We start from the raw sequence: 26246 nt of genomic DNA on the forward strand, positions 1-26246 counted from the left end.
AGATATCACAAATATCTTTGGACAGTTGCATGTCGAGTCCATGAAGTAATGAGGGTTCAGGAGGTCTAACAGTGGTGGTTTTTCTCGTGTTGTAGGGGGGTTATCACGGCCCTCCGTCTCCCCCGTGCCTTAATGCAGCTCCTCCTAGTGGTGAGTCTGTGGTACTACCAGTTAAGGTTACTCCTAAAACACACAACTCACAGACGGGGGAGCAGGGAGTCTACAGGAGGCGGTCCGCCCGTCGGGGACCGGTCGGTCCTCCAGGGGGAACAGACAGTGTAGCACACCATTGGAGTCATCATGACCAACAAAAAAGTAAGGAAGAAGTCAACTCTGATTGTCCATGAAGTAATGCAAATTTGCCTCCTGGATCAATTCAGGTACATTTACATCCGTCTGAATTTTGACTAATGTGCACTTTCTCTTTTCAAATAAAAAAATTAATTTGCCTTGCCAGAGGTGGGACTGTTGAAATCCAACATTCAGGTTGTGTTGCTACAGGCAGCTCATAGTTTTCAGTGTGCAGATGTTTGTTTGCAATTGTTTAAAATACTTACAAGTTCGGCTTTGAACATACATTTTTTCTTTGAGTCTTTGAAGAATTAAGCTTAGGAGATGTATATGTTGCTTTATCTTGTGTTACTCAGAAGTCAGTGTGATCAGTGCAGACAGGAGGGGTAGATAAATGCTCTTTATTTGTGTGTGCACACAAAATTCAGGCCACCCCTGCACACCCGGCCTGCACACACCCAGCTGGGCCACCCCAGTCCAAAAAGCCTGGACACGCCCCTGGACAGGATGGGATGGTGCTTCGCTTTTTATTTTTTTACAAGCTGGCTTACTTTTGTTTCTAAAGCCAGGAAGAAACTCCAACATGTTTTTTTGTGTTATTATTGTCATGTGTCTACTTCTCTTTGTATTGACGATGGAGTCTTGTAAGCTCTGTGGGCTGGGCATCTTGTTTATGCATGATACACTAATCCAATCAAATCAACTATTGGTGTTTTCTCAACTTACTGTGAAGTATCTTTAGTGATATTGGACGTTTACTGTACACATTATTGTGCTTTATAATTTAAGTGCTCACTTTCTTTATCATGTCCAGGGTAGAATATTTAAGTTGGACCCTTTAGTGACAAATAAAAGCAAAAGTAAGGAGTGTGAGGTAAATATTGTGTTTAATAAACAAACATCAGTCAGGGAACTGACATTAGTCCTGGGGATGGAGAAGGGGGAAATATAAAGCACAATGCACATGTGTAGAGGTGGGGTGGGGTGGGGTGGGGGGGGGACATATTTATCTGTTACACAAAGGTGCCCCTGTACAGTAGGAGCAGGAAGTTCTATATAACATACAGATCAGGATCCAAGTCTACGGTACAAAAACTTAGCAGCAACATGTTAACGTCGGAGACCAAGGGGCTAACAAAGTAGTTTCATTTAGAAAAAGTCACAGTATTCTTTAAGCATCAATTTGTTAAAAAGGTAAAAACAGTTCTAAGCATCCTCTAGGGTCAATGCTACTCACAAGATCCGTGTGTGAAATACATAGGTAGGGAAATTATCTATACATTTATACTCTAATATAAAGACCTTCTGGTAATGGCACAGTACAAACTCTCAGGAAACGCGACAAAAATATACAATGTCTTCACGTCACATTTGCAGATTAAAATGTAACTAAGGTCTCTGGCAAGCACAATAGTTTCAGTGATCAAAAAAAAAACAACTTCTCTTCAACCAAAATAAAGGACACCATTTTGTTAGTTCAGCTATCTTGACAGATTATGTCTTTTTAATACAAAAATAAGGACAAATATAAATTAATATATATTAAAAGAATCAGATTGATACATCGGGGATCTACTGAATAAGTACAGGTATTTATGATACAATAAATACTTGTCATTCATGACTGGGAGGAGATAAACAGAGTAGTGTTTGTAACCTGGCAGGTAATATGTTTACGTTCTACAGGTGAGAGTTTCTGTATGTGTGTGTGTGTGCATGTGTGTGTGTGTGTGTGTGTGTGTGTGTGGTTCAGTAGCTGTAAAAAATACCACAAGTTTGAGCACAGCTGTGTGTGGGATCGTGCACACAGTCTCAGAGGGTTCAGGAGGTCTAACAGTGGTGGTTTTTCTCGTGTTGTACGGGGGTTATCACGGCCCTCCGTCTCCCCCCATGCCTTAATGAAGCTCCTCCTAGTGGTGAGTCTGTGGTACTACCAGTTAAGGTTACTCCTAAAACACACAACTCACAGACGGGGGAGCAGGGAGTCTACAGGAGGCAGTCCGCCCGTCGGGGACCGGTCGGTCCTCCAGGGGGAACAGACAGTGTGGCACACCATTGGAGTCATCATGACCAACAAAAAAGTAAGGAAGAAGTCAACTCTTGTGTTTGTTTTTTTTTTGTCTTTTTCTCCACTTCATAATAAAAAATAAGTCTGTTTTTGTACTTTACAATACAATTCAACATCCCCACCGAGGAAGCATCGATCATCAGTCCAGCACTGACAAGAAAAGAAACAATTTTTTCGTTGTTTCTCTTGTTTTTTTTTTTTTGCCTTTCAAAGGGTTTTTAAAAAACAGGTTTGGTGGAGGGTGGAAGGTTTTTTCTCAGAAGGAGTCGGACACCTTGGACGAGGGAGACGAGGGTCAAGTAAGGCGGGCAGGAACATAAAACATTTCTGTACGGGAGCAAATCTGCCGAGGGTGTTGTCTCTTTTTTTTTCTTCTATTTTTATACATTTTTTTTATGAGGAACACTTTGTACAGCCGCACTTGACCACCTTCTCCACTTCCTGTACGAAAGAAGAGCCATCGGTGCACTGGAAGGTGTATTTCCTGCGTTTGCTGCGGAGGGGGGTGCAGCAGGTGCCCTGTCCTTCTGCTCCCCCCGGGCAGCTGCCCCGACACTCTAGACGGGAGACCTTCTCCTGGGTTTGGCACGCCGCGTAGCCTTGCTGTCTCTGGTAGACATCTCGGACCCGTTCACCTCGGCAGGCCACCTCTGCAGGCAGGAGGAGGGAAACGAAGGGGTTAACAGTAATCCATGCTCACGTTTGGAGCAACAAGTAGCATGAAACAAGTTTCCTTCAAAGGGGAATTCATTATTTGTAAAGTGGAGCCTTGTTTCTATATGTTTTGTGGTCTACGGTAAAATAACCACTTTGTCAATGGAGTCTGGTGGCGATGTCAAAGGCTGTTTCTGCATGAAAAAAAAGCAACTTACTCTTCTAAAATCAATGTTTATCCCTTGGGATCCTTTCTCTAATGTTGTCAGACACTTTAAAATTACAATCTTTAAGTAGCAAAAACAAGCCATTTGATCTGATGCATTTGCCCTGGACTGGAGGATTATGTTGGCCTGTATGGCCTGAGGTCATCTGGCACTACTACCACCCTGAAGCCCAGCCACCACCATTGGACTGTATCGTCCCCACAACCACCGCCACCTCATTCATGCACGGCCTGCTCCGACCTTCACCTCAGCGGCGAGGAAGTGTGGACAACAGGAACACGAGGAATACAAAGGAGAAATCCTGCCTCCCAAATCCCATCTCCCCCATCCCATTTTTTTTTTAACAAAGACAATGGTCGAGACTTGTTATGAATTGGCACTTTGATAGAATGATTTATTGAAGGAATCTATGGGAGAGTATCCAGCAAGTAATTTGCTGTCGAGAAGTTTTGCTGTCCAAAAGTCGAGATCTAGAATAAACCACCAGAATTTTATCGTCCACATGAAAACAGAGTTAAATAAAATGTAAGGAAGAAGACACATTATTGCATTCTTGGAAAATCAAATTGCCCTGCATATCCTGAAAAGGTTCAAATTAAAAGAAAACATCTTTAGCAACATGTTTCATGAGTTGAGGCCAAAATGAAACGAGGCTTCAGGCAGACATATTTTGGTTTAATTGGGAGGTAAATGAAAGAATAAATCTGTCAGAGAATAAATAGCTGTGACCAGGCGGTCTCACCTGATTTATCCCCCGTGAAGGATTAAGAGGAGGCTCAGGAGAGGCTGAGTTGAAAAAGCAGCATGTTAGAAGTGTTAATGCAGAGACAACAAACACTGTTAGAGACACACATAAATTATAGGCTGTTAATCAGACACATAGAAGACAGCAAAGCAAAGTTAAAAGAGGTTTTGTTAATTGAAAATGGCTTTAAATTCAAGCTTGGAAAGCATACGATATTATTCAAAATGGAAATGGAAGAAGTCAGTGTACTGTAAACACAGATGATCAAAATCAAACCTTCCAATCAAAAGATGCATCTATTGGTGCAATTCACACAACTCTTGAAACCTCCTGAAATTTTCGGGGCACGCTGCATGTGTAAACGCAAACAGCCAAAGTTTTCGCTGGACTTTTTAAGTCATGTCTTTCCTACTGACATCTCCCCCTCCATTCTGACAGGGAAAGACTCTCGCTATGTGTGAACAAGCAACTCAGGAAGGTTTCAGGGTCAGTCTGCCAGAGATTTTCAAGCGTGCATGTTGTGAAAAGTTCCCTCACCTCTGTCGCAGGCCTCTCCTGTATATCCGCTGTTACACTCGCAGTACGCCTTCCCTAGCCCTGACACTCGACATTTTCCGTGTTTACAGCGAGGCAGACTACACGGGTTGGCTGCGTCCTGGTCCTGCTCGTCACAGAGGACGCCAGCGAAACCGGGCTGGCAGCGGCAGGAGTAAGAGTAGGAGTTGATTGGAAGACAGGTACCGTGGATACACCTGAAACATAATGTGGATTTAAAAACATTTTATATTTGTATAGCACTTATCTTGAAACAATGCTTACATTGTGCTTACTGTAAACAACAAAATAAGAAAATGTAACACATAATAGTAATTAAGGGTTATATGTGAGGGAGACAAGAAAATATAAAGACTCATCAGCTGTCGGGGATCAGAACAGGTATTTGCTAAAATATTACACAAGATCAAGATACCAAAAGAATATTTACATAAAAGCCAGTTCATAAAATTTGCTTTAAGAAGACATTTTAAAAGATAAAACTGATTGAGCTAGCTGAATTTCTAAAGCTGAAACTGTACAGGCGCTCTAACAGAGATGACACAGTCACTTTTTGTCCTGAGCAAGGGGCCAGACCGTGCAACCATCGATATCTTAAAATCAATTTTAAAACTTACAGAGAGCCAGTGCAGGAGTGCTTAAACAAGAGTGATATGATCTTGACTTTTAATGCAAATTTAAATTCAACTGCCTTTTGGACAAGTTGAAGATGTCTGGACGAAATCAAAGAATGGATTGATGAAGTATGAGTTGATAAAAGGGAGACTGCACAACTGTCCTCACCTGCTCATCAAAGGTTAGAAAGCAGGCAATAATTACTCCTGAATTTCTCGCTACTGGCACTATATATCATGACATATCACCTAGGTCCTGTAGAATTTGGATTCTGGCATTCGTCTGCCCGCAAACTAAAATGTCCGTTTTGTTCTCGTTTAATAGGAAAATGTTTTTTGACATCGAGTTGTGTGTTGAGAGAGTTAGGCAATTTTGTTTTTGGGTAAGTATAACTGTGTGTCATCATTTAAAATATGAACAGAGACATTATTGACATATATTGGAACAAACTGCCAAGCAGCAGCATGTATAAGAAAAAGAGCAGGGGGCCAAGAATTGAACCCTGGGGAACACACCAGGTGATGTCTGCTGTGGACAAATAAAATATTTCAGTTTGTCCATAAAAAAACAAACAAACCTGGACAAACGCTTTTATTCCATTTTGTTTTTAAGCTCTTATGAACCCTGAAATCACTCAAATACAAAATTAAAACACTCACTTGTTGCCGTCACAGGGGTTGTTGACTTGCTGGTCACACAGTGTCCCTGTCCAGCCGGGGTGGCAGGTGCAGGTGAAGCCTCGATGCCCCGTTGGGTGGCAGTCACCCTGGACGCAGGCGCCTCTCTGGCAGGGTTGGCAGCCTGGCTCCACCCCGTGGCCCAGCCACTGTCTGGTGGTGCTCTGTGCGGTCCCTGTGCCCGGTACCCCTGGCCCCAGACCGGCCCCCAGGTCTTGAAGCTTCCCGTTGATGTAGAGGTTACGAAGGCAGCCGTGGAAGCTGCTGCCATTACGTCCACCTGAGCCATGCTGCAGGGATGAGAGACCCCCTGAGGCCGAGGCACGTTCTGGCATACCTGGAGGAAGAAAGGCACGATTAAGAAAGTGTTGCATGATAAAAACATGACCAAGGTATATTTGACTTCTCTGACAGACCTGAAGACCAAACATAGAAAAGTAACTCTATTCGTGGTGGTCCAACAGCAACAATGAGCCAACAGTACTCACCTCCCAGATAAAGTGGAGAGTCTATGTTGAGTGTGGACTGTTTGCTAATGGAGTTGATGGATTTGGGCGGCCCACCGTCAATGGACAGAGACAAAGTCTGGTCTGAGGCTACCAACTCCACAGCGTGGAAGCTCCCATCATTCACTGTCTCCACACTGACAGAGAGAGAGAGGGCGGGGAAATCCGGTGTCAACATTTGAATCATCCATCATGTGAAAGTGGAATCACTGAGAGTGTTGTGTCGGACATTTCTGCTAATGTGGTCATGTACCTGTATATAGCAGACGGAGGGTAGGATCCGGTATCGTAGCTGACCCTGAGACGTCCTCTGTACAGCTCCATGGCGATGTGATCGTTATCTCCTTTATACAACAACACACCACTGTCCTCATCTGTAGCAATCTGAGGACACAGGAAAACACTTGTTTAAATGGCCTTGAAGTTTTTTTTTTCACTTGTAGTTGTGAAGGAAATGTTGGAAACTACATAAGGTTACAGTTTGATGAAACCTACTGCACTTAGATGTATTCCCTATAGGCCTCACTCACACTACAGTATGTAATAATCTGAATGCTGTCACACATAATTCATGTTTAAATATTTCTTGGGCGCTGCCTGACAGTCTCGTACCTGTAGGCTGATGTTTGTCTCCGGTGAGAGGTGGCTGGAGGGAAGTTGCAGGTAGGACTCGCGGTTGACAAAGTTGACGCTGACGAGCGTCTCACAGCGCTCGCCCTCATAGCCATGGAGACACTGGCAGCGGGGGTCTGTTCCCACGACAACGCACTGTGCACCGTTGAGGCACTCGTGGTTGTCGCATGGGCTTGTGCGAGGAAGGACCATCGGGGGAGAGAACTCACAGAACAAGCCGCTGCAACACACAGATTCAAACGATATTCATCCAACAGTTATAATTAAAATAATGTCTTTGAGGTTCAACGTATGATAGTGATATTTGAAGCGTGAATGCTGCTCTGGAATTAACTTTAGTCAACCATTAAATAGTTATTTTAATTTGTTGTGTGCTTATCAAATTGTGAAACAACAGGTGTTCATGGTTTTAAAAACTAATTTTGGTGGACTTCATGACAATTCATCATCTGTGATTTGAGAGATTCCCCCTCCCCCCCACAAAAAAAAAAATCCAAGATACTAAGTGGGTTAATAAAAACCATGAGCCCACAGGCCTGAAGAAAAACATGATAAAAGTTAACTTTCCAAAAACTACAAAATGAAAATGTACACAAGGGGGCGCTCCTTCTACATCACACGCTGCATTGTTTTTAAGGAGGTGTTAGCACATCCAACTCTCTGATGAAGTCGGAGTTTAGGACATAAAACTGACACATTGAAAATAAAATATCCTGCAAACTATACTCTTGCTTAGCATCATTACTATATTAGAAAAAAATCTCAATGTTTCGATCCCTCTTGACCGTTGTAAAGTGTGTTCTCTGAAAATACACTTCAGGCACGGGGTCATGGTGAGAAAGAAACGATTTGGGAAATAGTAGTGTTGTAGTCAAGACCAGGACATACCCGAGACCAAGACAAGACCAAGACATTTAGGGATCGAGACAGAGTCAAGACCAAGACCAGGGCAGGGTGAGACCGAGATAAGACCAAGATAACTAGGGATTGAGACAGAGTCAAGACCAAGACCAAGACCAAGACCAAGACCAAGACATCTGGGGATCGAGGATGAGTCAAGACCAAGACCAAGGAAAGGGCGAGACAGAGACAAGAGAGAGAGAGTATAGACCGAATATAAATGCTTTTGATTCCAAGACGAGACCAAGACCTTCAAAAAAATGATCTCAAGACCAAGACCGACTTTGAGTACAACAACAACAACAACAAGACTAGGAAATACCACAAATAAAACCTAACTTTTTCAACACTTTGTAAAGATATTTAAAAAAAGATGAACACACAACGCGCACTTCTATGACTCACACTGTTGGTCTCAAGAAAAGTTTTTAGACATAACTTGTGTGTGTATGTGTGTGTGAGAGGCTTCCTGCAGGGCTGTGAACTGTACCTGTATCCCTCCGGACAGACGCAGGTGTATCCGTTGATGGCATCGATGCACTGACCTCCGTTCTGACACTTGTTCTCTTCACAGTCGTCTTGGTCCAGCTCACAGTGCTCGCCCACATAACCGGGAGTGCACTCACACCTGAAATGTTCACAGAGACACACGGACAGAAATTATTTCTTGATAGTGAGACTAGAGCCTCAGTCTGAGCGACAGTCAATCAATGTTGACAGTTTTCTCTTTATATAGACAGCGGAGGGTGTTGACAGTCATAGTAAAGAGGTTTTTTTTAAAATCTTAACAAATGGAAAAAGACATAAAAGAACAGGGAGGTCCACGATAAGATTTAATCAAGATTTTCAATTTTTTTTTAATGAAAAAATTAGATTTAAGTCAATTCATAAATTAATATAATCCTTTTATTTAACTTTAATTAATAAATATAAGTTATAGTTCAATTGGAGGTGGACACAAACAATCAGTATTTAAGTCCCGGGGGAGAGAAAGGAGAAAACACCACACACTTATAATACTTGTTTTTGAGTGTGTGTGTGTGTGTGTGGACGTGTGTGTGTGTGTGTGTGTGTGTGTGTGTGTGTGTGTGTGTGTGTGTGTGTATATGTGTGGTCCACTTACTTGTATCCCTTAGGGGTCAAAATGCACTTTGAGTCGTGCTGACACGGGTTCAGCTCTGGGGCGCAGAAATCCAGTTTCTCTTCACAAAGCTCCCCTAGGAACAAACACAAAAAAACACACAAACACACACACAAATTATGACATTTTGTGTACTTTGTATACACTGAACAAAAATAATAAACATTGTAATATAAAAAAAAAACAATAATTACAATTTTTAACTCCCTTGCAGTGATTTTGTGAGTCTGAATCTGTGTGTGTGTGTGTGTGTGTGTGTGTGTGTGTGTGTGTGTGTGTGTGCAGCAGATTACTGGATGTGTCTGTACAGCACGAACAGAAATGTGTGTGTGTGTACTCTGATGATGGATGACTCTCTTTTGGCCAGGATCAACACAGCAGTCTGATAAATGATTGCATCTCTGGCAATGTCAGATCCTGCTCGTATTCTCGGGTGTATACCGGCCGCTCCTGAAACTTTGAACTCTCAGCGAATCACTGATGAGGCATCAGGGAATAAACCAATACTCCTGACAAGCACAGGTCCACCAGGGGGAATAATTAATGGATCACTTAGGGATCAATGGAATCGTGTCTGTGAGAGGATGGGAGATGTGTTTGCATGCTTGTGCCTCGATTCCAGCGGCTTTTTCTGCTCACCTCGACAGTCTGGTGAGCTTGATAGGATTTGATCTTTAAATAAAAAATACTTTCTAACTAAACAGTGGTGTTCTCTTTTTCCAGTATATATAACTATCTATGTTTTTAAATATAACACCAGGTGTAGTCGGTCAATAGAGGGCGCTAGGAGGCTGCCCAACCTCTCCTCACAAGACAGACCTTCACTGAATAATAAATAATAAAGGCTGCATACATGAACACTTTTAAAGGGGCTAGGTCAGTTTAATGTAGTAATGCACTGCTTACATAGAAACAGATTGAATACAATTTGTTAAATCTGTGGAGTTAAATATCAGATTACTTTGGGAGCATGGATAAAGCAAGCAACAATGCAAGGCAGGCAAGTTTGGAGGGAAAGAAGGAAGAAAGGAAGGAAGGTAGGCAATGAGGGAAGAAGGAAGGATGGCAGGACGGAGAGAGGGACAGGAAGGACAGAGTGAAGAACAGACTGACCTCTCTCCACCTCATTGGTAGCAGCTGCAACCACAAAAAACATCAGACAAAGCAGAGCGAGACAGGAGAAAACAGGACAGAGGACAGCGACACAAAGAAACACAGAGAAAAGAGATAACACCGCTAATAAAGGTTAGCATACAGAGATGATTAGCACACAGCAAAAGCAGACAAACAAGTCGCATAATACTAGTTAGAAAGAGTTAATTGTTTGGAGTCATGACTGTGTTTTCCTCAATTCCAGACACGAGAAGATAAAACACTGCATGAAAAAATAGCTGTGATATATTTCTACACGTCACTGGGGACCCTTTCAATGACTCTGTTCAATGTTTCGCCCACAGGCAGAATCAGGCACATAGTCAGAAATGATTTCTAAAGCAGAGGCTCATGGGTATTGCAGTCTATTTTGCTGGCTGGCAGAGATCTTTGTTGCCTTGTCAGGTAAACTCGATGATACCTTTCAAATAAAGTTATGACCCTTGGCCCGGGTTGTTCAAAAGGTTTAACCCGGATAGATTTGATTCCAGATTTGGTAATCCACTTTTTTCTACCGAGGATCACATCATCCAGATCGCGTCTTCCTCCTTTTTCCAGATTCTAACTTTCAAGGATTTCTTTGATCACAGTTATTACAATCCTACTCAATAACTCACATTGCATTTCTAAAGTGTCACTTCCTAACTAATGTTTTCTCTACACACTTTAGAAGAAGACCGTATGTTTTATAATATTATGTACACACAGCCAACATACAAATACATGAGCAAACTTACATTTAGCATGTAACAGTACTCCAAATCCTGCCCCACACATGGTCTTGTATGATTCTATCAGCATATCATAAATCGGCCTTTTAGTGCATGTATATGTGTACATGCTTACAGTTTGTTGGTGTTTGCTGTGGAGTTTCTTTGGGTTCTTGTGTAGTACTGTATTATGTAACACAAGCAGCAGCCTGTTCTGAAGCAGTACAACACTTTAACATACCTACACTTTTTTTTATTTTGACCCCACATGGGGTCGCATAGAATTCAAATGGGGTCGTCTGAACTTTTTCTTAATGATCTATAAAACATACATTAATAATGCTGTCAATTGCTTAAAAATTAATCCAACCAATTACAGACTTTGTCGTAAATTAATCGCAATTAATCGCACATATCGATGAAATGAGAAGAATTGCATCGTTACAGGTTTATTCACAGCATAACCCTTTTTCCACTTGGTTGTGTTCATCTCTAAAATGTAATATCACTCTGTTTTTCATGTTGTTAACAGTGAAACGAGTGAAATTAAAAAATTACGTTAAACTCATCAAGTTGCTTCCCTTCAGTTCTCAATTTTTTTTGAATGTGTTGTTGTTTTCTGGAATTAATTAATTCAATTAACGTGTTATTTTGACAGCCCTGATATCAACATAATATATGTTCATATATTAACATATATGGGCCGTGTAGCCAATACAAGCCAAAACAAGGCACATGCAGAGTTTCTGTTTGTCTGTCATCCGTTGTGCAGAAATGTCATCTCAGCCTTTCTTCCTTTGTCCACAGTAATAGACAAAAAAAATCCAAAATATTGTCTAAAATGATTGTTTACTTGCAACACAATAGAAAAACTATTACATGTTGAAAAAAAATTGTTTTGGATGTCTTGGGTCCCCGGAGTTTTGAGAAGTCAAAGTGGGGTCACTAGCCAAAAAATATTGTGAACCACATGTGTTAAAGTTTTGAACAACACAAACTGAAGGGTAAAAAAAAAAAAAAAATTCCTCTATTTTCTTTAAAATAACCTGATTTGAAGATGTGATCCTCTCCTTTAGCTTCAACCTGAGCAGATCACTTTTAAACACCTGCGACCTGGAGGTGTCAGCTCCTCCTCTTGTCTGTGTGTGTTACCTGTGTATTCTGGTGAGCACATGCACGTGTAGTTGTTGATCCCGTCGACGCAGGTTGAGTTGTTCTCGCAGTCGTTGTCTTCGCAGTCGTCAATGTTGATCTCGCACGCGTCGCCTTCGAAACCCTCCGGACACACACACCTGAGATCAAACGCACACACACAGGAACACACACACTAAGTATCACAGGATGAACTCATGTAGGGCTGCGTATATATCAGTATCAACACAGATCTTTAAGGACCTCAGGATGATAACGACACACACACACACACACACACACACACACACACACACACACACACACACACACTCTACCCATGCATGCAGCTGATATCAGCAGTGTCAGCTCCGTCTCCATATCCCCAGTAGAGAGTCATTATTCTGTTAACGCGAGCGTGCCTCAACTCTGTGACTACTACTCAGGTTTATTACCGCGCACACACACACACACACACACACACACACACACACACACACACACACACACACACACACACACACACACACACACACACACACGAACACACACACATACACACAAAGAGCAGAATATTATAGGCCTAATAAAGAGCTCTTATGCGGCACACACTCGGGTGGATTAATATCTCATTATACAGTCATTGATGGCTCTTCACCATCAATATTCCAAGCCCTTTATGCAGGGTAAGGAAGTATGGTGTGCAGAGATGAAAACACAAACTAAGACGAGGGAAGGGGGCAAAGAGAGAGAGCGACAAAGAAAGAGAGAAGAAGGAGAGACACAGGAGGAGGACGGTTTAATTGTCTGTGTGGGAGGTTAAATCCGAGCGAGCAGACAGGCGTCAGCTCCCCTCCTGTTCAGACTAAACAACATAATGAAGAGAAGGTGATTCTCACAGCAGGGCGGAGGACAGAGCCGGTCCCCTGAGCCCTTTACCTCCTGCACACTCATCCCCACCTGTCATTAGCAGTTTCATCGGCGCAATTATCTCCTGAGGGTTCAACGGTCCCACGCTTTAATCGCTGGTTCATTGAATTATTAATTGATGTCAAGTGTGTGGTAACCGACGCCTGGTGATCGTCAGTCTCCGTGCTTAGAACTTTTATGTTTACATGATTTTACATTTTGTTTTTTATTGTCCCCAGAGCACATTGTTTCAGTTTAAGAAGAAAAAGACGTAAGACCCATTTTCCATGAGATAAATGTTTGTTGGCGTAATCCCAGGATGAGTCTGCAGAGGGCGCTAAACGGCTTGCTCTTTAAATCACACGATAGTTCCCCGATATTAAACGAAGAATTTCACAAGAAGGCAGCTGACAGCGGTCTCAGGAGGCAGGACATTTAAAGGATGACTTTTTATCAATGCTATATATGAACGGATGAGGGGTATAAACTTGCAAACAGTGAAGAGTTTGAAGCAGCTTCACTACGTGCACGACTGATATCAACGTCGTCACTCCTGCCCGCTCACTCGTGGTGAATTTCTCTAAATGTTTCCTGCTGCGTTCAGACATCATCTCAACCCACTTTAACCAAAAATGTTACTATAGGAGGCTGGCAGGAAAAATTCTGGGTAAATTGGGGATGAAAAATTTGGCCGTTTGCGTTCACATGCAGCTCACCCTGAAAATTTCAGGAACATTTTTTAGGAGTTTCATGCATGTGTGAAAACATGAATATTCAGGTTCTTCTTTATTATGAAAGTCTCAAGCCCCGATATGAAACAACTTCATTATGGTTATTATGGTTTCTTTTCAAAATTAAAAGAATCTTTCACCAGAGACATACAGACTTGTATTATACAGTTTTACCAAGATAAGTAAAACTCCTACAGAAAAGCCCACTGACAGGAAGTAGTAAAATAATCTTTAACATGATTTCATACAGGAATAAAATCGAGATCTAACCATGTTGTAAGGGAAAGTGGAAAAGATCTCACCAGAAGTTGCTCCCTTCTCCTTCTTTCAGATGGCAGGTGCCTCCGTTATTGCACGGGTTACTGATACAGGCATGAATCGGCTCCTCACAGTTTTGTCCCTGCAAGCAAACACAAGCACACACGTAAAGGATAATGTGTAATGCAGAACCCTGACGTAGAGTTTGAGGCTCCATCCTGATTATTATACCAGCAGCTCAGTGCGTATGTGTGTTTGTGGGGGGGTGGAGCAAGTGAGTAGAGAGAGACCGCAAGTGAGTGTGGGAATCAATGGAGCGTGTGAGTTACGTTGTTGATGCCAGGGTAAGGTAGTGTATGTACAGTTTAAAGGACCAATTTCTAACTCTGACACCTAGCGATTCAAATGGGAACTGCAGTCGAGTTGACGTGCAAACAGTCTGCCATGTGGCGGACACTGAAGCTTCAGTGTTTAGCCAGCTCAGCATCGGTCTTGAAACATTTCTGCGTTCTAACCTCTCTCCATTTTTAAAAGCATCTCCAATCATTTTTCCTAGTTTTACCACATTTTCTGCTCATCGGTCGGGTGGATTCAGTTATATTTGAACTAGTTTGCTTTACCGCTTCCATCGCTGCTACAGCTGTGGGAGGGGCAAAACGGCCGTGTGGTGTTGCCGCATACCTTCTCTGGTCCAAACAAAAACAAGACCATTCTGGAGCGCAATCTAAACTTACAGGGAGGACATACTGACTGCTGCATTGTTGATATAGAAGCCAGCAGTTCAACATAGCATGTTTCCTTAATGTCTGATGATGTAGAGAGAGTGTGTGTGTGTGTGTGTGTGTGTGTGTGTGTGTATGTGTGTGTGTGTGCGTGTGTACCTTAAATCCGTAGGGGCAGTTGCAGCGGTAGTAGTTCACCGGGTCGTTGGAGCAGGTGCCGTCATTCTTGCAGGGGTTAGACAGGCAGGGCTCACACTTTGCCTGAATGCTAATTTCCACAGGACCTTTGAGATGCAAACACACACACACACACACACACACACACACACACACACACACACACACACGCACACACAACACAAGTATTCACACAAGGGCGATCATTAGCTTTATATTGTTCTGCTTTTAGAGCAGCCAGAATACAGAGTTTGACGTACACTCAGACAGCGGCACATTGTCAGAATCCTGCAGAAATCTTGCATCCTCAGAGGTCAACTTTTTTGTGGTAAAGTAAAAGAAGGGAGATTTTTCACAGGGTGTTATGTATGTTTCCATTACTCTCTCTTTACATAATAAAATGGACTGCTAATGTGAGTATGAAATATTGTCAATTTGTGGTAAAAAAAATAATTAGATGAATGTATGGATGGTAATACTAGCAAGGAAAGGTGGAAAAATAACTTTTCTTTGCAGAAATAAAAAGAGATTCCTCAAAATATTTTGCACAAGTTGCATGGATCTAATTAGAAGTGCAATGATAGTAACCTAACAATGAGTTGTATGCAAGATTTCTTTTGTGGGATTACGATGACTCATACTGACGAAACATATTTCTAAGAATCCTAACGTAGGGGTAACACACAATGCTGGTCGGAACACGAGGTCTGAGGGGGGAGAGGGGCGCTTCAGTCAGGTCAGGGGCTCAGAGGACGAGGACAGAGGAAAGTCTGGAGGAGCTGGGAAGATTTGGCACTGAGGAGAACGTACTGGGATAAGATGTGCTACTTTACCTGGCACTAGAAAACCACAAGGCCCCGGGACTTCTACAGTGCGTCAGTTAGGTCCGGTTTAAAAATAGATTTTTTAGTTACGTATTCATAGTTCAGGTGATAGAATGAGGTTTAAAGTCAGGGTCAGCATGTTGCAGTATCAGGAATCACAGCTAACGAGCAAATTTGTGGAATTTAGAGTTGTGAAATAAAAGTTAAATACTTACATTTTTTGCTGTCAATTGAAAACTATTTTATTATTTTGTTTAAGTTTCCGGATTGATCTTTGGATTGAAATTATTATCCAATTTGTAGGCCTTTAAAAATCCTGTCAAGGCTGCTCAATCACTCCAAAATGCACCCTAAGAAATGTGAAACAAAACTGTTTCTCATACTTTATGAATGGATACACGGTTTTCACTGGACAGCAAGTTAAATATTGGCAACTTGTGGTCTCCTCTAGGAGTCCTTGTCAAGTGAGTTTGTCTGTGATAGTCTGCTTTTCTGCAAAGTCTGAATGTTTTTGGACACCTTATAAAGTGCATGAACTCAGTATGTACTGTATCTGCTGGTTTGTGCATATTTTTTCTGTGCTTAGGTTTGCTATATTTTGGCTGGTGTGTGTTTACCTGTGCAGGTGAACTTCTTGGACGGCGTGGTGAGCAGCAGTTTGTCCGTCATGTCGCCGGGCCCGGTACAGCGGGCGATGCCGGGCTCCTTGTAGCCGCTCTTCACCCAGTCTGACAGCCACTGCATGTGACAGTCGCAGTACAGAGGGTTGGCACCCAGAGCCCTGCCGGAGAGAGAGAGAGAGAGAGAGAGAGAGAGAGAGAGAGAGAGAGAGAGAGAGAGAGAGAGAGAGAGAGAGAGGGAGAGAGGAGAGAGAGAGTAGAGTGAGAACAGTTTTCATTCCCAAAAACAGGGTGCAGAAATCAGCATTTTAGCCTCTTTGTCACGACTGATCGCTTCATCATTTTCTTACTTTCGCTCCCTGCACCATCCAAGCCTTAGCTTTTTGTGTTGTGATTTCATTAAGTTATAAAAGATTCATACCGGGGCTTGTAGTCTCCTTATGGGTAGAGATAATCTGGAGTGGGATAAAAACTACAAACAGCAGCGGCCTGTTAGAGGAGCTGTCCATGGTGCTGATCCCAGTGACGGCCTCCTGGGCAGACACTGGCATTCCCACCAGCAGGTAACCAAAGCTTATGGCATGAGGTTTAAACTTCCACCCATAGCTTGTGTGCACTCGACATAACCTCATAACCAAAAAAACGACATCACGAGGAAGTGGAGAAAGAGAAACAGTAATACTTCTCTGGAGTATAAAATCAATTATTCAGTTCTTAATTAGGAGTTTATTTCTCGACAAGGCTCTCCTGTGTTATGTGCTGCTTGTCTGACTATTGATTAAATGACACTCTGAATTCTAATGTTTTCGATCTCTGCACCAGTGTTGGTGTTTTGTAAATCTATGAAGCAGATTTCTCTTGATACATACAGCTGATATTTACACTTGGACTTTGAGCAAAAGTACGTTAAAAATGATGATGTCCTCATTTTTGCAAGACTATAAAGTAAAAAAGGTGGATGGTTTGATTTTAGAGAAAGCGATGAACGCTGGTGTTTTTCTGTTACTCACAAGTGGGAGAGCGACGACAGGTCTTTGAAGGCTCCCTCAGGTATCAGTGATATGTCGTTACCATGGAGAGATCTGAGTAAAAGGGCGAGAGAAGGAGGAGGAAGAAAGAGGAATTCAAAATGTCTGTGTTAACAAACCGCCTTTGAATGTGTGTCACCGCGAGATGGATACTCACAGCAAGCGGAGAGACTTGAGTCCATCGAACGCCCTCACCGGGATGCACCGCAGGCGGTTATAGCTCAGGATTCTTTATGTGAAAGAGAATAAAACATGCAGACATGGAGACAAGTGCAGAGATTGTGTTCAAAATGTCTTTGAATGCAGCGTTTTTCACAGCACAACACCTGTCACTGCGAGCAAAAGAGACACACATGAACACATCCATCCAGTCTGAATTTCACACAATTACAAAAACATGAATATGCGTAAATCAAAAGAAAAAAAAACCTTGACTCATTTAAGCCTCTAACCTACTTATGTGTAACCATTACTTCTACTGAAAACCCGCCCATATTTGACTTCTGTTTTGTCGTTTTAGATCCATCTTTTTTCGTTGATTTTTTACGTGTTTTATTTCTGCAGAGGTTTGTGCAAGCTCAGCATTTCCTCAAGGTTTGGCTTCATTTTCTAGCTCTCACACTACATACTGAGTGACGGATTCACAAAAGGATTGTGCAGCTTTTTTGCGCATGCTAAACTTGTGCAGATGCGTCAAAATGCAGTTAAATGCACTCCAGTCTAGAGCAGCAGAGCAAACAATCTGTCTGTACGGGTTGTGCCAGTTTAAATGAGCCATTATGTCATTTGGAGGGAAAAAGCGCCTAATTCACAAACACCAGCACTAACAGCCTCTCGTAGCTAGAGTGGAAAAAATTGCCTGGATAGTGCTCTCTAATTGTTTAATTAGACCTTGAACAAAGAAAATGATGCCCAATATTTTTTGAGCTAAAAGAGGCCTCAAAACAATTTAACTGATCAGGCCTGGAGGCTCATGTGAGGAACTTTTGGTTTGTGTCAATTCTGGCGCCCCCTGTGGACAAAGTGGTACATTGTCTTTACTGATTTTGTCCTGTTGTCTATTTTGGTTAAAATAAATGAATCCTGCTTTCTACTCAGAGTCAAATGTATCACTCATCCAGAATCTTTCCCTGTTGAAAATGTGAAGAAAAGCCGTTTCTGCAGAAGAAAAATAATTTACTTTGACACCTAGTTCACGGCACGGCTTATTACTTCATACAATGAGTAACATTCAAGCTTTACAATGAAGGTCTTGTGTGCTTTTGTAGTTCATAAAGAGGCATCAGTATTATTTTCGTTCTCTTTAATCACCGGCTTAAACCTCATCACAGGAGCTTTAAATAAATTTTGCTTAAATTACTGTCATTAGATCGTAGTGTAAAAAAGGAGCACCTAGGGGCGCAGGTGGACTAGTGGGTAGTGGGCCGCATGTACGGAGACTATAGTCCTCCAAGTGGGTGACCCAAGTCCTGCATGTCACTCCCCACTCTCTCTCTCTGATTTCTGATTTTAACCACTGTGACAACATTTTAGATAAACTAAAAAAAAATTCTCATTTTATCCCCGCTTTCCTTTTGTCAAGGGCATCTTCTCCCAGAGTCTTCGTGAACCCTATACAAACTTTATACAGGTATACATACACACACACACACACACACACACACACACACACACACACACACACACACACACAGTCATTGCAAAGGGACTTGTGTAAAGCCAGACTCACAGGGTAAGCAGCTCGGACATGTTACTGAGGCTGTGGTTGGACAACGTGCTGATCTGGTTGTTACTCAAATCACTGAAAAGGAAACATAGCAGATACATAAAACACACACATACACACACAGGCAGTGCTGTCAACACATGCTCAAACAAAATGCAAATTCACAATCACAGCGAGGACTAGCTGCTGTGCTACATGTTCCTCAGTGGCTCAGTTTAAAGGCCTACTTGAAAGTCCCATTATGAGTGATAAAACACAGAGCTCTGCTAGATCTGCACTCAGTTAGTTTTGGACTTTAAAAGCAAAGAGCAGGGGAACACAGGCCAAGTCACGATCCTGCTGAAAGTGTGTTTACGTTGCTTTGACAGTGCGGAAATCTGGATTGTGATGTTGTGGATGTGGGTGAAACTTACATGAGTGTTAGGTGTTTGTAGTTGGAGAGCTCCACGGGGACCTGAGTGAAGTGGTTTCCATCCAGATACCTGAGAGACAGAGATCAGGGCATAGAGAGAGAACGTGAGGGAGAGAAGGAGAGAAAGAGTGGAGGATTTAAAAAAAGACATATGAAAGAGGAATGGAGCGGATTCATAGATTGTATAAAACATGGACATAGTCTCCATGACGTCACATATTGGTTTCTGAAGTGGCATTTTAAAGCCTAACGATAGATGGTCGCCATTTTGGAAATGCTGTCTCAACCTAGCTGTCAATCAGTCAAGAAAAAGACAAACAGATGGAGCTGAGGTGATGTCTTAAGCCTTCTGGTAAAAACAAATACAACATTCTCGCCTGTCAGTCAACCAAACGCCCCAAAATATGCAAATTTAAAAATAACTGAAACAGTCATGACCCTTGAGTTTTTAACGATCAAGAAAAACAAGCTATTCAGTCCTAAACTAAGGCTGCAAAACATGTTTATTTCTGCAGTAAAAATTGGCATTTGTCTCAAGTGGACACTCCGGGAACTGCAGTTTCTTGCACTTTTACATTGGTTTCATTTTCTTTTTTTTTTTAACAACCGTTTTAGCTGCTGGGGCAGATTGGGAAGGAACACGAGAAGGTGGGAAATTAAGTTATTTAACCATGTGGGAAATTCCTCATCTCCAGCAGTGTGAGCAGTCATTACAGCCTCAGCCATAATAAACACTGGGGTTTAATATCCCCCACAGGCGTCCGCTAATACAGAAAAACCGTCCTCTCCTCACACACACACACACACACACGCACACACGCTCACGTCTGATATCCTATCTCCTCCACTGTGTGACAATGTGCCGTTAATCCAGCATATTAATTAAGTCTTTGTTAATATTAAAAAAGCACGTTCCCCACAGGAGGAGGAGGAGTGAGGTGATAGAAAACACCACCAAGCCTCCTGTCTGATGTTTAATTTAGAGCTATTATTTTGTGATCAGCAGGGATTTAATGTGTGGGAGTGTGCAGGGGGGTCGGGGAGGGTTTGAGTTTCAGTAAAACAGTTCTCAGTCTCTCTGAGCCTGTGCATGAATGTGTAGTTTCCTGATTTAGCACAGCTTCGATGAGTACAAATATAGATTCAAATACACTATTTATTAAACTTCCAATGTCCTCAGTACCATCGTAAGACTCAGACAGGACAGCAGACCACATAATAGATAATGCCCCGCACATTATAGATATAAGAAATAAGGCAGGCGTTCGTCACAGATTGTTATGTGTTTGGTGTTAGAAACGCTCTTATTGATTTCAGGATGCGAGTTATTGATTGAAGCAGCATTTCCATGTGTTTGGAATTTTATTGGCTACCGGGAATGTCAGTCATCGGGTATAGATGCATCAGTCGGGGGCAGGCACCTCCTTTCTAAAATGTCATAGATTGTTCTCCGGATTGGGATCGTAGTGACTCTTGCTGATGCAGCAGGACCATTTTCATTGGAATATTATGACGGAAAATCCTCAAATGGCAGGTCAAAAGATAGTAACAGATGGTATTTCTTTGGTGTTCGGACAAATGCGTAGATTGTGGCTGCTGTGGTGGTTGGATCTTGAAATGGTTTACACGGTGGGACACAGGAATCGGGGCTTTCTAACGATGTTCGACAGGAGTGTGATTTATAAACAGCAGTGATATATAATATAATTGTGATAATGAGAAAACACACATCTGGCCTGCGGATGGGCCTCCAATTAAACTCATTGTGAATGTAACTTAAACTATCATCTGCATATAACAATCATTTTTCTCCATATTAAGCAACTTTTACATTTTTTTTGGTGGTCTTACATTGATTGGCTACCATTTTTATTCAGCTTTTCAAAACTACTATATTTAACTATCATCAAATGCATATGATAACTATCGCAAAGCAAAACATGTCTGTTGAAAATTTGGTGGATTTAAGTTTTTGTTTACAGGATGAGGAACATTAAAAATCCAACTGCATGATCAGACGTTTTATTTTTATGAACTACTTTTAGTGAAAAGTCAGGGAACAATTAAAGCAGCACATGTTTGTATTAAATGAAGTGCTGTCTGACTTACAGTTCAGTGGTCTCTTTGGGGAGGCCTTTGGGCAGCGTGGTCAGACCTTTGTTGCTGCAGCGCACCACAGTGTCCAGACAGGAACACTCTGCGGGACACCTGAGCACCGGAGAGCAGCTGTTCTCTTCATTACCTGAAAGAGAAAACAGAGAGAGAGGAGGAAGGAGTCAAGAGTGGAAAAAGGAAAGAAGGAGGCTGCAGATGTAGTGACGTAAACCTGCTCCAACTCACCCTCTTCACAGGCAAAGTCCTGGACGGCTACATCCTGGATGGGTATCTCCTTCAGGAAGTAAGGGTTCTGACAGCGAGGGTTACCGGTGACGATGCGCTTCCTTCTCAGCCAATCGCCGAGCCAAGCCAGGTGACAGTTGCAGTTAAAGGGATTGGCCAGAAGGTTGCTATAGGGAACAAAATAACATGATTTGAAAGGGTTAAGTGTACATTTACACTGATCGGTTTGGTGCGTGGACTCACAGTGTAGACAGGGAGTGCAGGGTGTCGAACGCCCCGGGGTTCATGGAGGTGATCTGGTTGTCGTAGAGCGAGAGGAGACGCACTGAGCTCAGCCCGACGAAGCTGCTGTTACTCACACAGCTGATACGGTTACTCCTCAGCATGCTGCACAAACACACACATTAAAACACACACATTAAACATTACTACAGTCAGAGGAATATCGTTCCGAGCAAGACGTTAAAAAAGGCTGATGATTGGTTTTAAAATGTCTCTGCTTGACTGGGTTTTAGCAGCGAAAAATACATCCCCGACATGAACGTGAATGAACCATGAAGGACCCTGAGGACATCTGGAGCCGATCCTACTGGCTATCCCAAGAGTGAGAAAAAAACCACTGTGAAGCAGCGTTTTGTTATCAGTCAGCAGAGACTTGGAATAATCTCCCAGATGATCCAAGAGCAGCTCCGACTCTAACCACCTTCAAGTCCAAGCTTTAAAAAACCTTCCTTTTTTTTCACTTCTCGCTAACGAGGGATGTTAAGGTCCTGAACTACCGGACGTACCAGGAGGTTCAGTGAATGTAGTCACATGACAAACACATGTAGAAAAAAGTTAAGCAGTATAAATAATGGATGGATGGATTATTCATGCTCACATGTTCTAACTGATTGTCCCTTTACTGTCAAAGTAGGTGAGAGTGTGTTTGAATTTTGTACACACACTTGATTTCACAATGTGATGGCGGATGTGTGATGTGTGCGTGTGTGTGTGTGTGTGTGTACCCACAGTGTGCGGAGGCCAGCGAGGCCCTTCAGCATGCGGTGGTGCACGTTCTCCAGTCTGTTGGAGGTCAGAATCAGCTCGTTGACCCCCGAGGCTCCTTCAAACGTCCCCTCCTCTATGTCGGTGATGCGGTTGTTACTCAGGTTACTGCAGAGAGAGAGCAAAGCAGGTGAGAGAGAGAGAAAACAAGGAATGAATGTCGAGAACGAGGAGCAGAGAGGCAGTCGAGGGGGGAATAGAGTTAAGATAGAAAGAGCAGAAGAGGGGGGTAAAGTGTACAGAGAGGATTACATGTTTTGTCAACATATATACATCATAGTGTCTCTGTTTGAACTTGTGACTTCTTGACAATCTCATGTGAAGCTTTCTTTTTTTTTACAACATCTCTGACTCACATCTTCCTCAGCTGAGGCAACTTTTTGAAGATCCCCGTCGCCTCGAGCACAGAGAACTCATTGTTGTTCAGTCGCCTGAGAACAGAGAGGAGAAGAGGTGGTCAGAGAAGAAACAGAACAGACAGAGGAGACAGAGGAGGAGGAGGAGGAGGAGGAGGTCAAGGTTTCCTCTCTATATACCACACACATACACTTTGTAGTAGAAGAGAGTGTGACTCACAGTTCAGCCGTGTACTGAGGGATGTGATCGGGTATTTTGGTGAGTTTCTGGTTGGAGCAGTCGACCGTGGTGCCCTCGCAGCGGCACTTCTCGGGGCAGGCGAGGTCGGCGAAGCAGTCGCCTCCTAGCTTGCTGCGGTAATCCTCCGTACCTGGCCACAACCACAAGACAAAACGTCACCGAACGCCTTCATCGTGCAAGAGTCGAAACCCCAGCGTTTACTGGCAAAAAAACACAGCAGCTGGCTCGAGTGCAGGTCGTGACACAGTGGAAGAATTTTGAGGAAATTTTGTTTGGAGTCAGAATTCTCCAAAATAAAACAAAGCAGATTGTGATCGTGTGCGAACGCTGCCCGTGAGCTTTAGACTTCAAAATGCTTTCGCGTGTATCACGGCCTACGAGGAGCCAAGTGCAATAAGACACGCAAACTGTCAAGATCGGGACACATAAACAGGCACACACACGCGTCCACACCAGAACAAACATTTTGCCGTTTTTCTTTTTTTTTAGTCCTGCCAGACTAGAAAGAAACTTGTTAGTGTTGGAACACACCGCACAAACAAAACAGAATCAAAATACTGGATCAGAGCAGAGAAATGCTCACGCTCCCAGGCAGCCATCCTCACAAACAAATACACATGTACACACACACACACACGCACACACAGGTCAGGAGGGTGGAGGACAGGTGACTGCTGTCTCTTGCAGTCGCGGGCCATGCTGCAGGGTTGGCAGGGCCGTTCCATGGTGCTTGACAGAACCATGTTCCACTATAGGAACCTGGCAGCCACATGGTTAGATCAAGCACAAAGGAACAACCTGCTGACTGACTGCTCCTCCGCTGGAACACAGGGGGGGAGGGGGAGGAGACGAGAGGAGAGGAGAGGAGAGGGGAGGAGAGGAGAGGAGAGGAGAGGAGAGGGGAGGAGAGGAGAGGGGAGGAGAGGAGAGGGGAGGAGAGGATATAAGTAAAGGATAAAGTACACTAGAGGAGAGGAGAGGAGAGGAGAGGAGGAAAAGTCAGAGGTTGGGAGGTTGAGAGATGTAGGAGTGAGTGAGTCATGGGGCAATGTTGAGGGAGAATGGAGGCAAAAGAAAAAAAAAGGAAGGAGCAGAAGAGAGGAGGGTAAAGGTTGGAAAGTGAAGAGGAAAAGGGAAATAAGGTGGAGGAGAAGGAGCAGGCATGAGGGTCAGAAGCAAAGAATAAGTGAAGGAGAGGACAAGACACATGGGGGGCAAGGGTAAGAAGGAGAGCAAAGAAAAGGAGTAGGAAATGATAAGATAAGAAAGGATGTGATGGAAAGGAGGGGAGTAGAAGAGGAGGATGAGAGACTTGAAAGGAGTTAGGGTTCGAGGATGAGAAAGGGGAGAGAGAGAAGAAGAAGGATAAAGGTTTGCTTGAGGAGAGGAGGAGAAAGAGGAGAAGAGACAGGCTGGAAAGAAAAAGGAAAAAAGCCAGGTAGGTAGGAGGAAGGTGGGAGGAGAGGAAGAGACTGGAACATCTAAAGGTTTCTAAAATCCAGACACAACAGAGGAGAACAGAGCAGCAGTTACAGAGGAGTGGGAGGAGAGTTACAGCAGCACTGAAGGCAAGAGAAGCTCTGACTTCTAGAAACACACACACACACACACACACACACACACGAGCTGTTTTCACACATGCACCCCCTGAACATTTCTAAAACATCTCAGGACAGCCTGTTTGTAATTTTCCAAAGTGACATATGTCCCTAACAGCGTGACGTTTTCCCTGTCCTACGGTGAAAGTACGCAGACCTGCTGAACGTAGCCCTGCTGAAAATTAGAATCAGAATCAGATTTATTGGCCAGGAATGCTTACACACACAAGGAATTTAACTTTGGTGAACTGTGCTCTCATATGTACAGGTACAACATTAAATATCATGTTGTTAGTCATCAATTACTGCGCAATGCAACCATCAGATTGGTTGCTCAACCAATGCAGGGATTCCTAGCGACATGAACAAGGATGGCGGCTATCCTTCAAGCAGGTGGTCTGGGTTCAAAAAGGGATGGCGGCCCCACTTTTTAAAGGCTTTTCTCCCCCATAATGTCGTCATTCATACAATTTATGTATACAGATAAAGGCAAGACCGGACCCCTAACCAATTATCTTCATATGATAGTTTGAATCTGAGAAATTTGACTTCGAATTCGACTATGATTTCAGTCAGACTAATATGTTAACATATTTTCCCGTCCAGTTTTAGTCACATTAACACAATACATCTGCTTTCTCTAAACGTATTGATTAAAGGTGCAGCGTCCCAAATTGGTTGCTCTCAGTGGGCACGCACAGTCGGAAAAAGAAGCTGTGGAAATCCCAGATGAAGGACGAGTGCGGCAGAGTCTGACCCTTAAACACTGACACTGCAGCTTTTCTGTCTTTTAATCAATGCTACACAGCTTCACTTAATGCATGCTGGTTCCTCACTGGTCATGTGAAAATAGAGTCTATTTGAGTTCACACACGCAGCCCTGAAAATGTCGGGAAATCCTTTGCATGTTTTGTGCATGTGTGTAAACACAAATGGATACATACATACAAACGCACACCAGACAACACAGGAAACACATCAGGAGAAAATATCACATGAACCACCTTGTTAAAAAACAAACATGTAAATCTCATAAGTCTTCTGTTTTTGTTGTTTGTAGACAAACAGGAGGAGTCACAGAGGGAGTCACAGGTCTCTGTGGTGGAGGTCAAAGGTTAGAGCCCGGCTCAAGGGGACGAGAGGAGAGGGATTCGGAGTTTGACGCAAGAACCTTTATGTGAGTGTGTGTTTGAGTGTGTGTTACTTACAGCCTGTGTGCTGGTGTACTCCTGAGTGTGTGAGAGAGGCATTA

General features: G+C 43.0%; 1 protein-coding gene across 9 annotated transcripts in view; it reads right to left on the minus strand.

The window, feature by feature from the left end:
• Nucleotides 1–1156: 1156 nt before the first annotated feature.
• slit2 (slit homolog 2 (Drosophila)) overlaps nt 1157–26246 on the minus strand; it is a 101967-nt gene continuing 76877 nt past the window's right edge. For 2 of the 9 annotated variants that reach the window (XM_065959178.1, XM_065959192.1), the window contains 24 exons: nt 23376–23526; nt 23156–23230; nt 22764–22907; nt 21996–22139; nt 21753–21919; nt 21522–21654; nt 19414–19482; nt 19004–19075; nt 17432–17503; nt 17257–17328; nt 16244–16407; nt 15636–15668; nt 14785–14909; nt 13948–14045; nt 12027–12166; nt 10126–10149; nt 8995–9088; nt 8362–8499; nt 6951–7191; nt 6592–6722; nt 6321–6475; nt 5815–6169; nt 4523–4737; nt 1157–3009 (listed from right to left, as the gene is read on the minus strand). In XM_065959178.1, the coding sequence (XP_065815250.1) occupies nt 2753–3009; nt 4523–4737; nt 5815–6169; nt 6321–6475; nt 6592–6722; nt 6951–7191; nt 8362–8499; nt 8995–9088; nt 10126–10149; nt 12027–12166; nt 13948–14045; nt 14785–14909; nt 15636–15668; nt 16244–16407; nt 17257–17328; nt 17432–17503; nt 19004–19075; nt 19414–19482; nt 21522–21654; nt 21753–21919; nt 21996–22139; nt 22764–22907; nt 23156–23230; nt 23376–23526 (3269 nt within the window). In that variant the 3' untranslated portion in view covers nt 1157–2752. Of the gene's footprint in view, nt 3010–3982; nt 4027–4522; nt 4738–5814; nt 6170–6320; nt 6476–6591; nt 6723–6950; nt 7192–8361; nt 8500–8994; nt 9089–10125; nt 10150–12026; nt 12167–13947; nt 14046–14784; nt 14910–15635; nt 15669–16243; nt 16408–17256; nt 17329–17431; nt 17504–19003; nt 19076–19413; nt 19483–21521; nt 21655–21752; nt 21920–21995; nt 22140–22763; nt 22908–23155; nt 23231–23375; nt 23527–26202; nt 26224–26246 lie in introns of all 9 variants that reach the window. The other 7 variants (XM_065959197.1, XM_065959210.1, XM_065959183.1 and 4 more) reach the window with 6 other exon arrangements.

Source organism: Labrus bergylta, chromosome 1, assembly GCF_963930695.1.
Source record: "Labrus bergylta chromosome 1, fLabBer1.1, whole genome shotgun sequence".
In the NCBI taxonomy this organism is placed as follows: domain Eukaryota; kingdom Metazoa; phylum Chordata; class Actinopteri; order Labriformes; family Labridae; genus Labrus; species Labrus bergylta.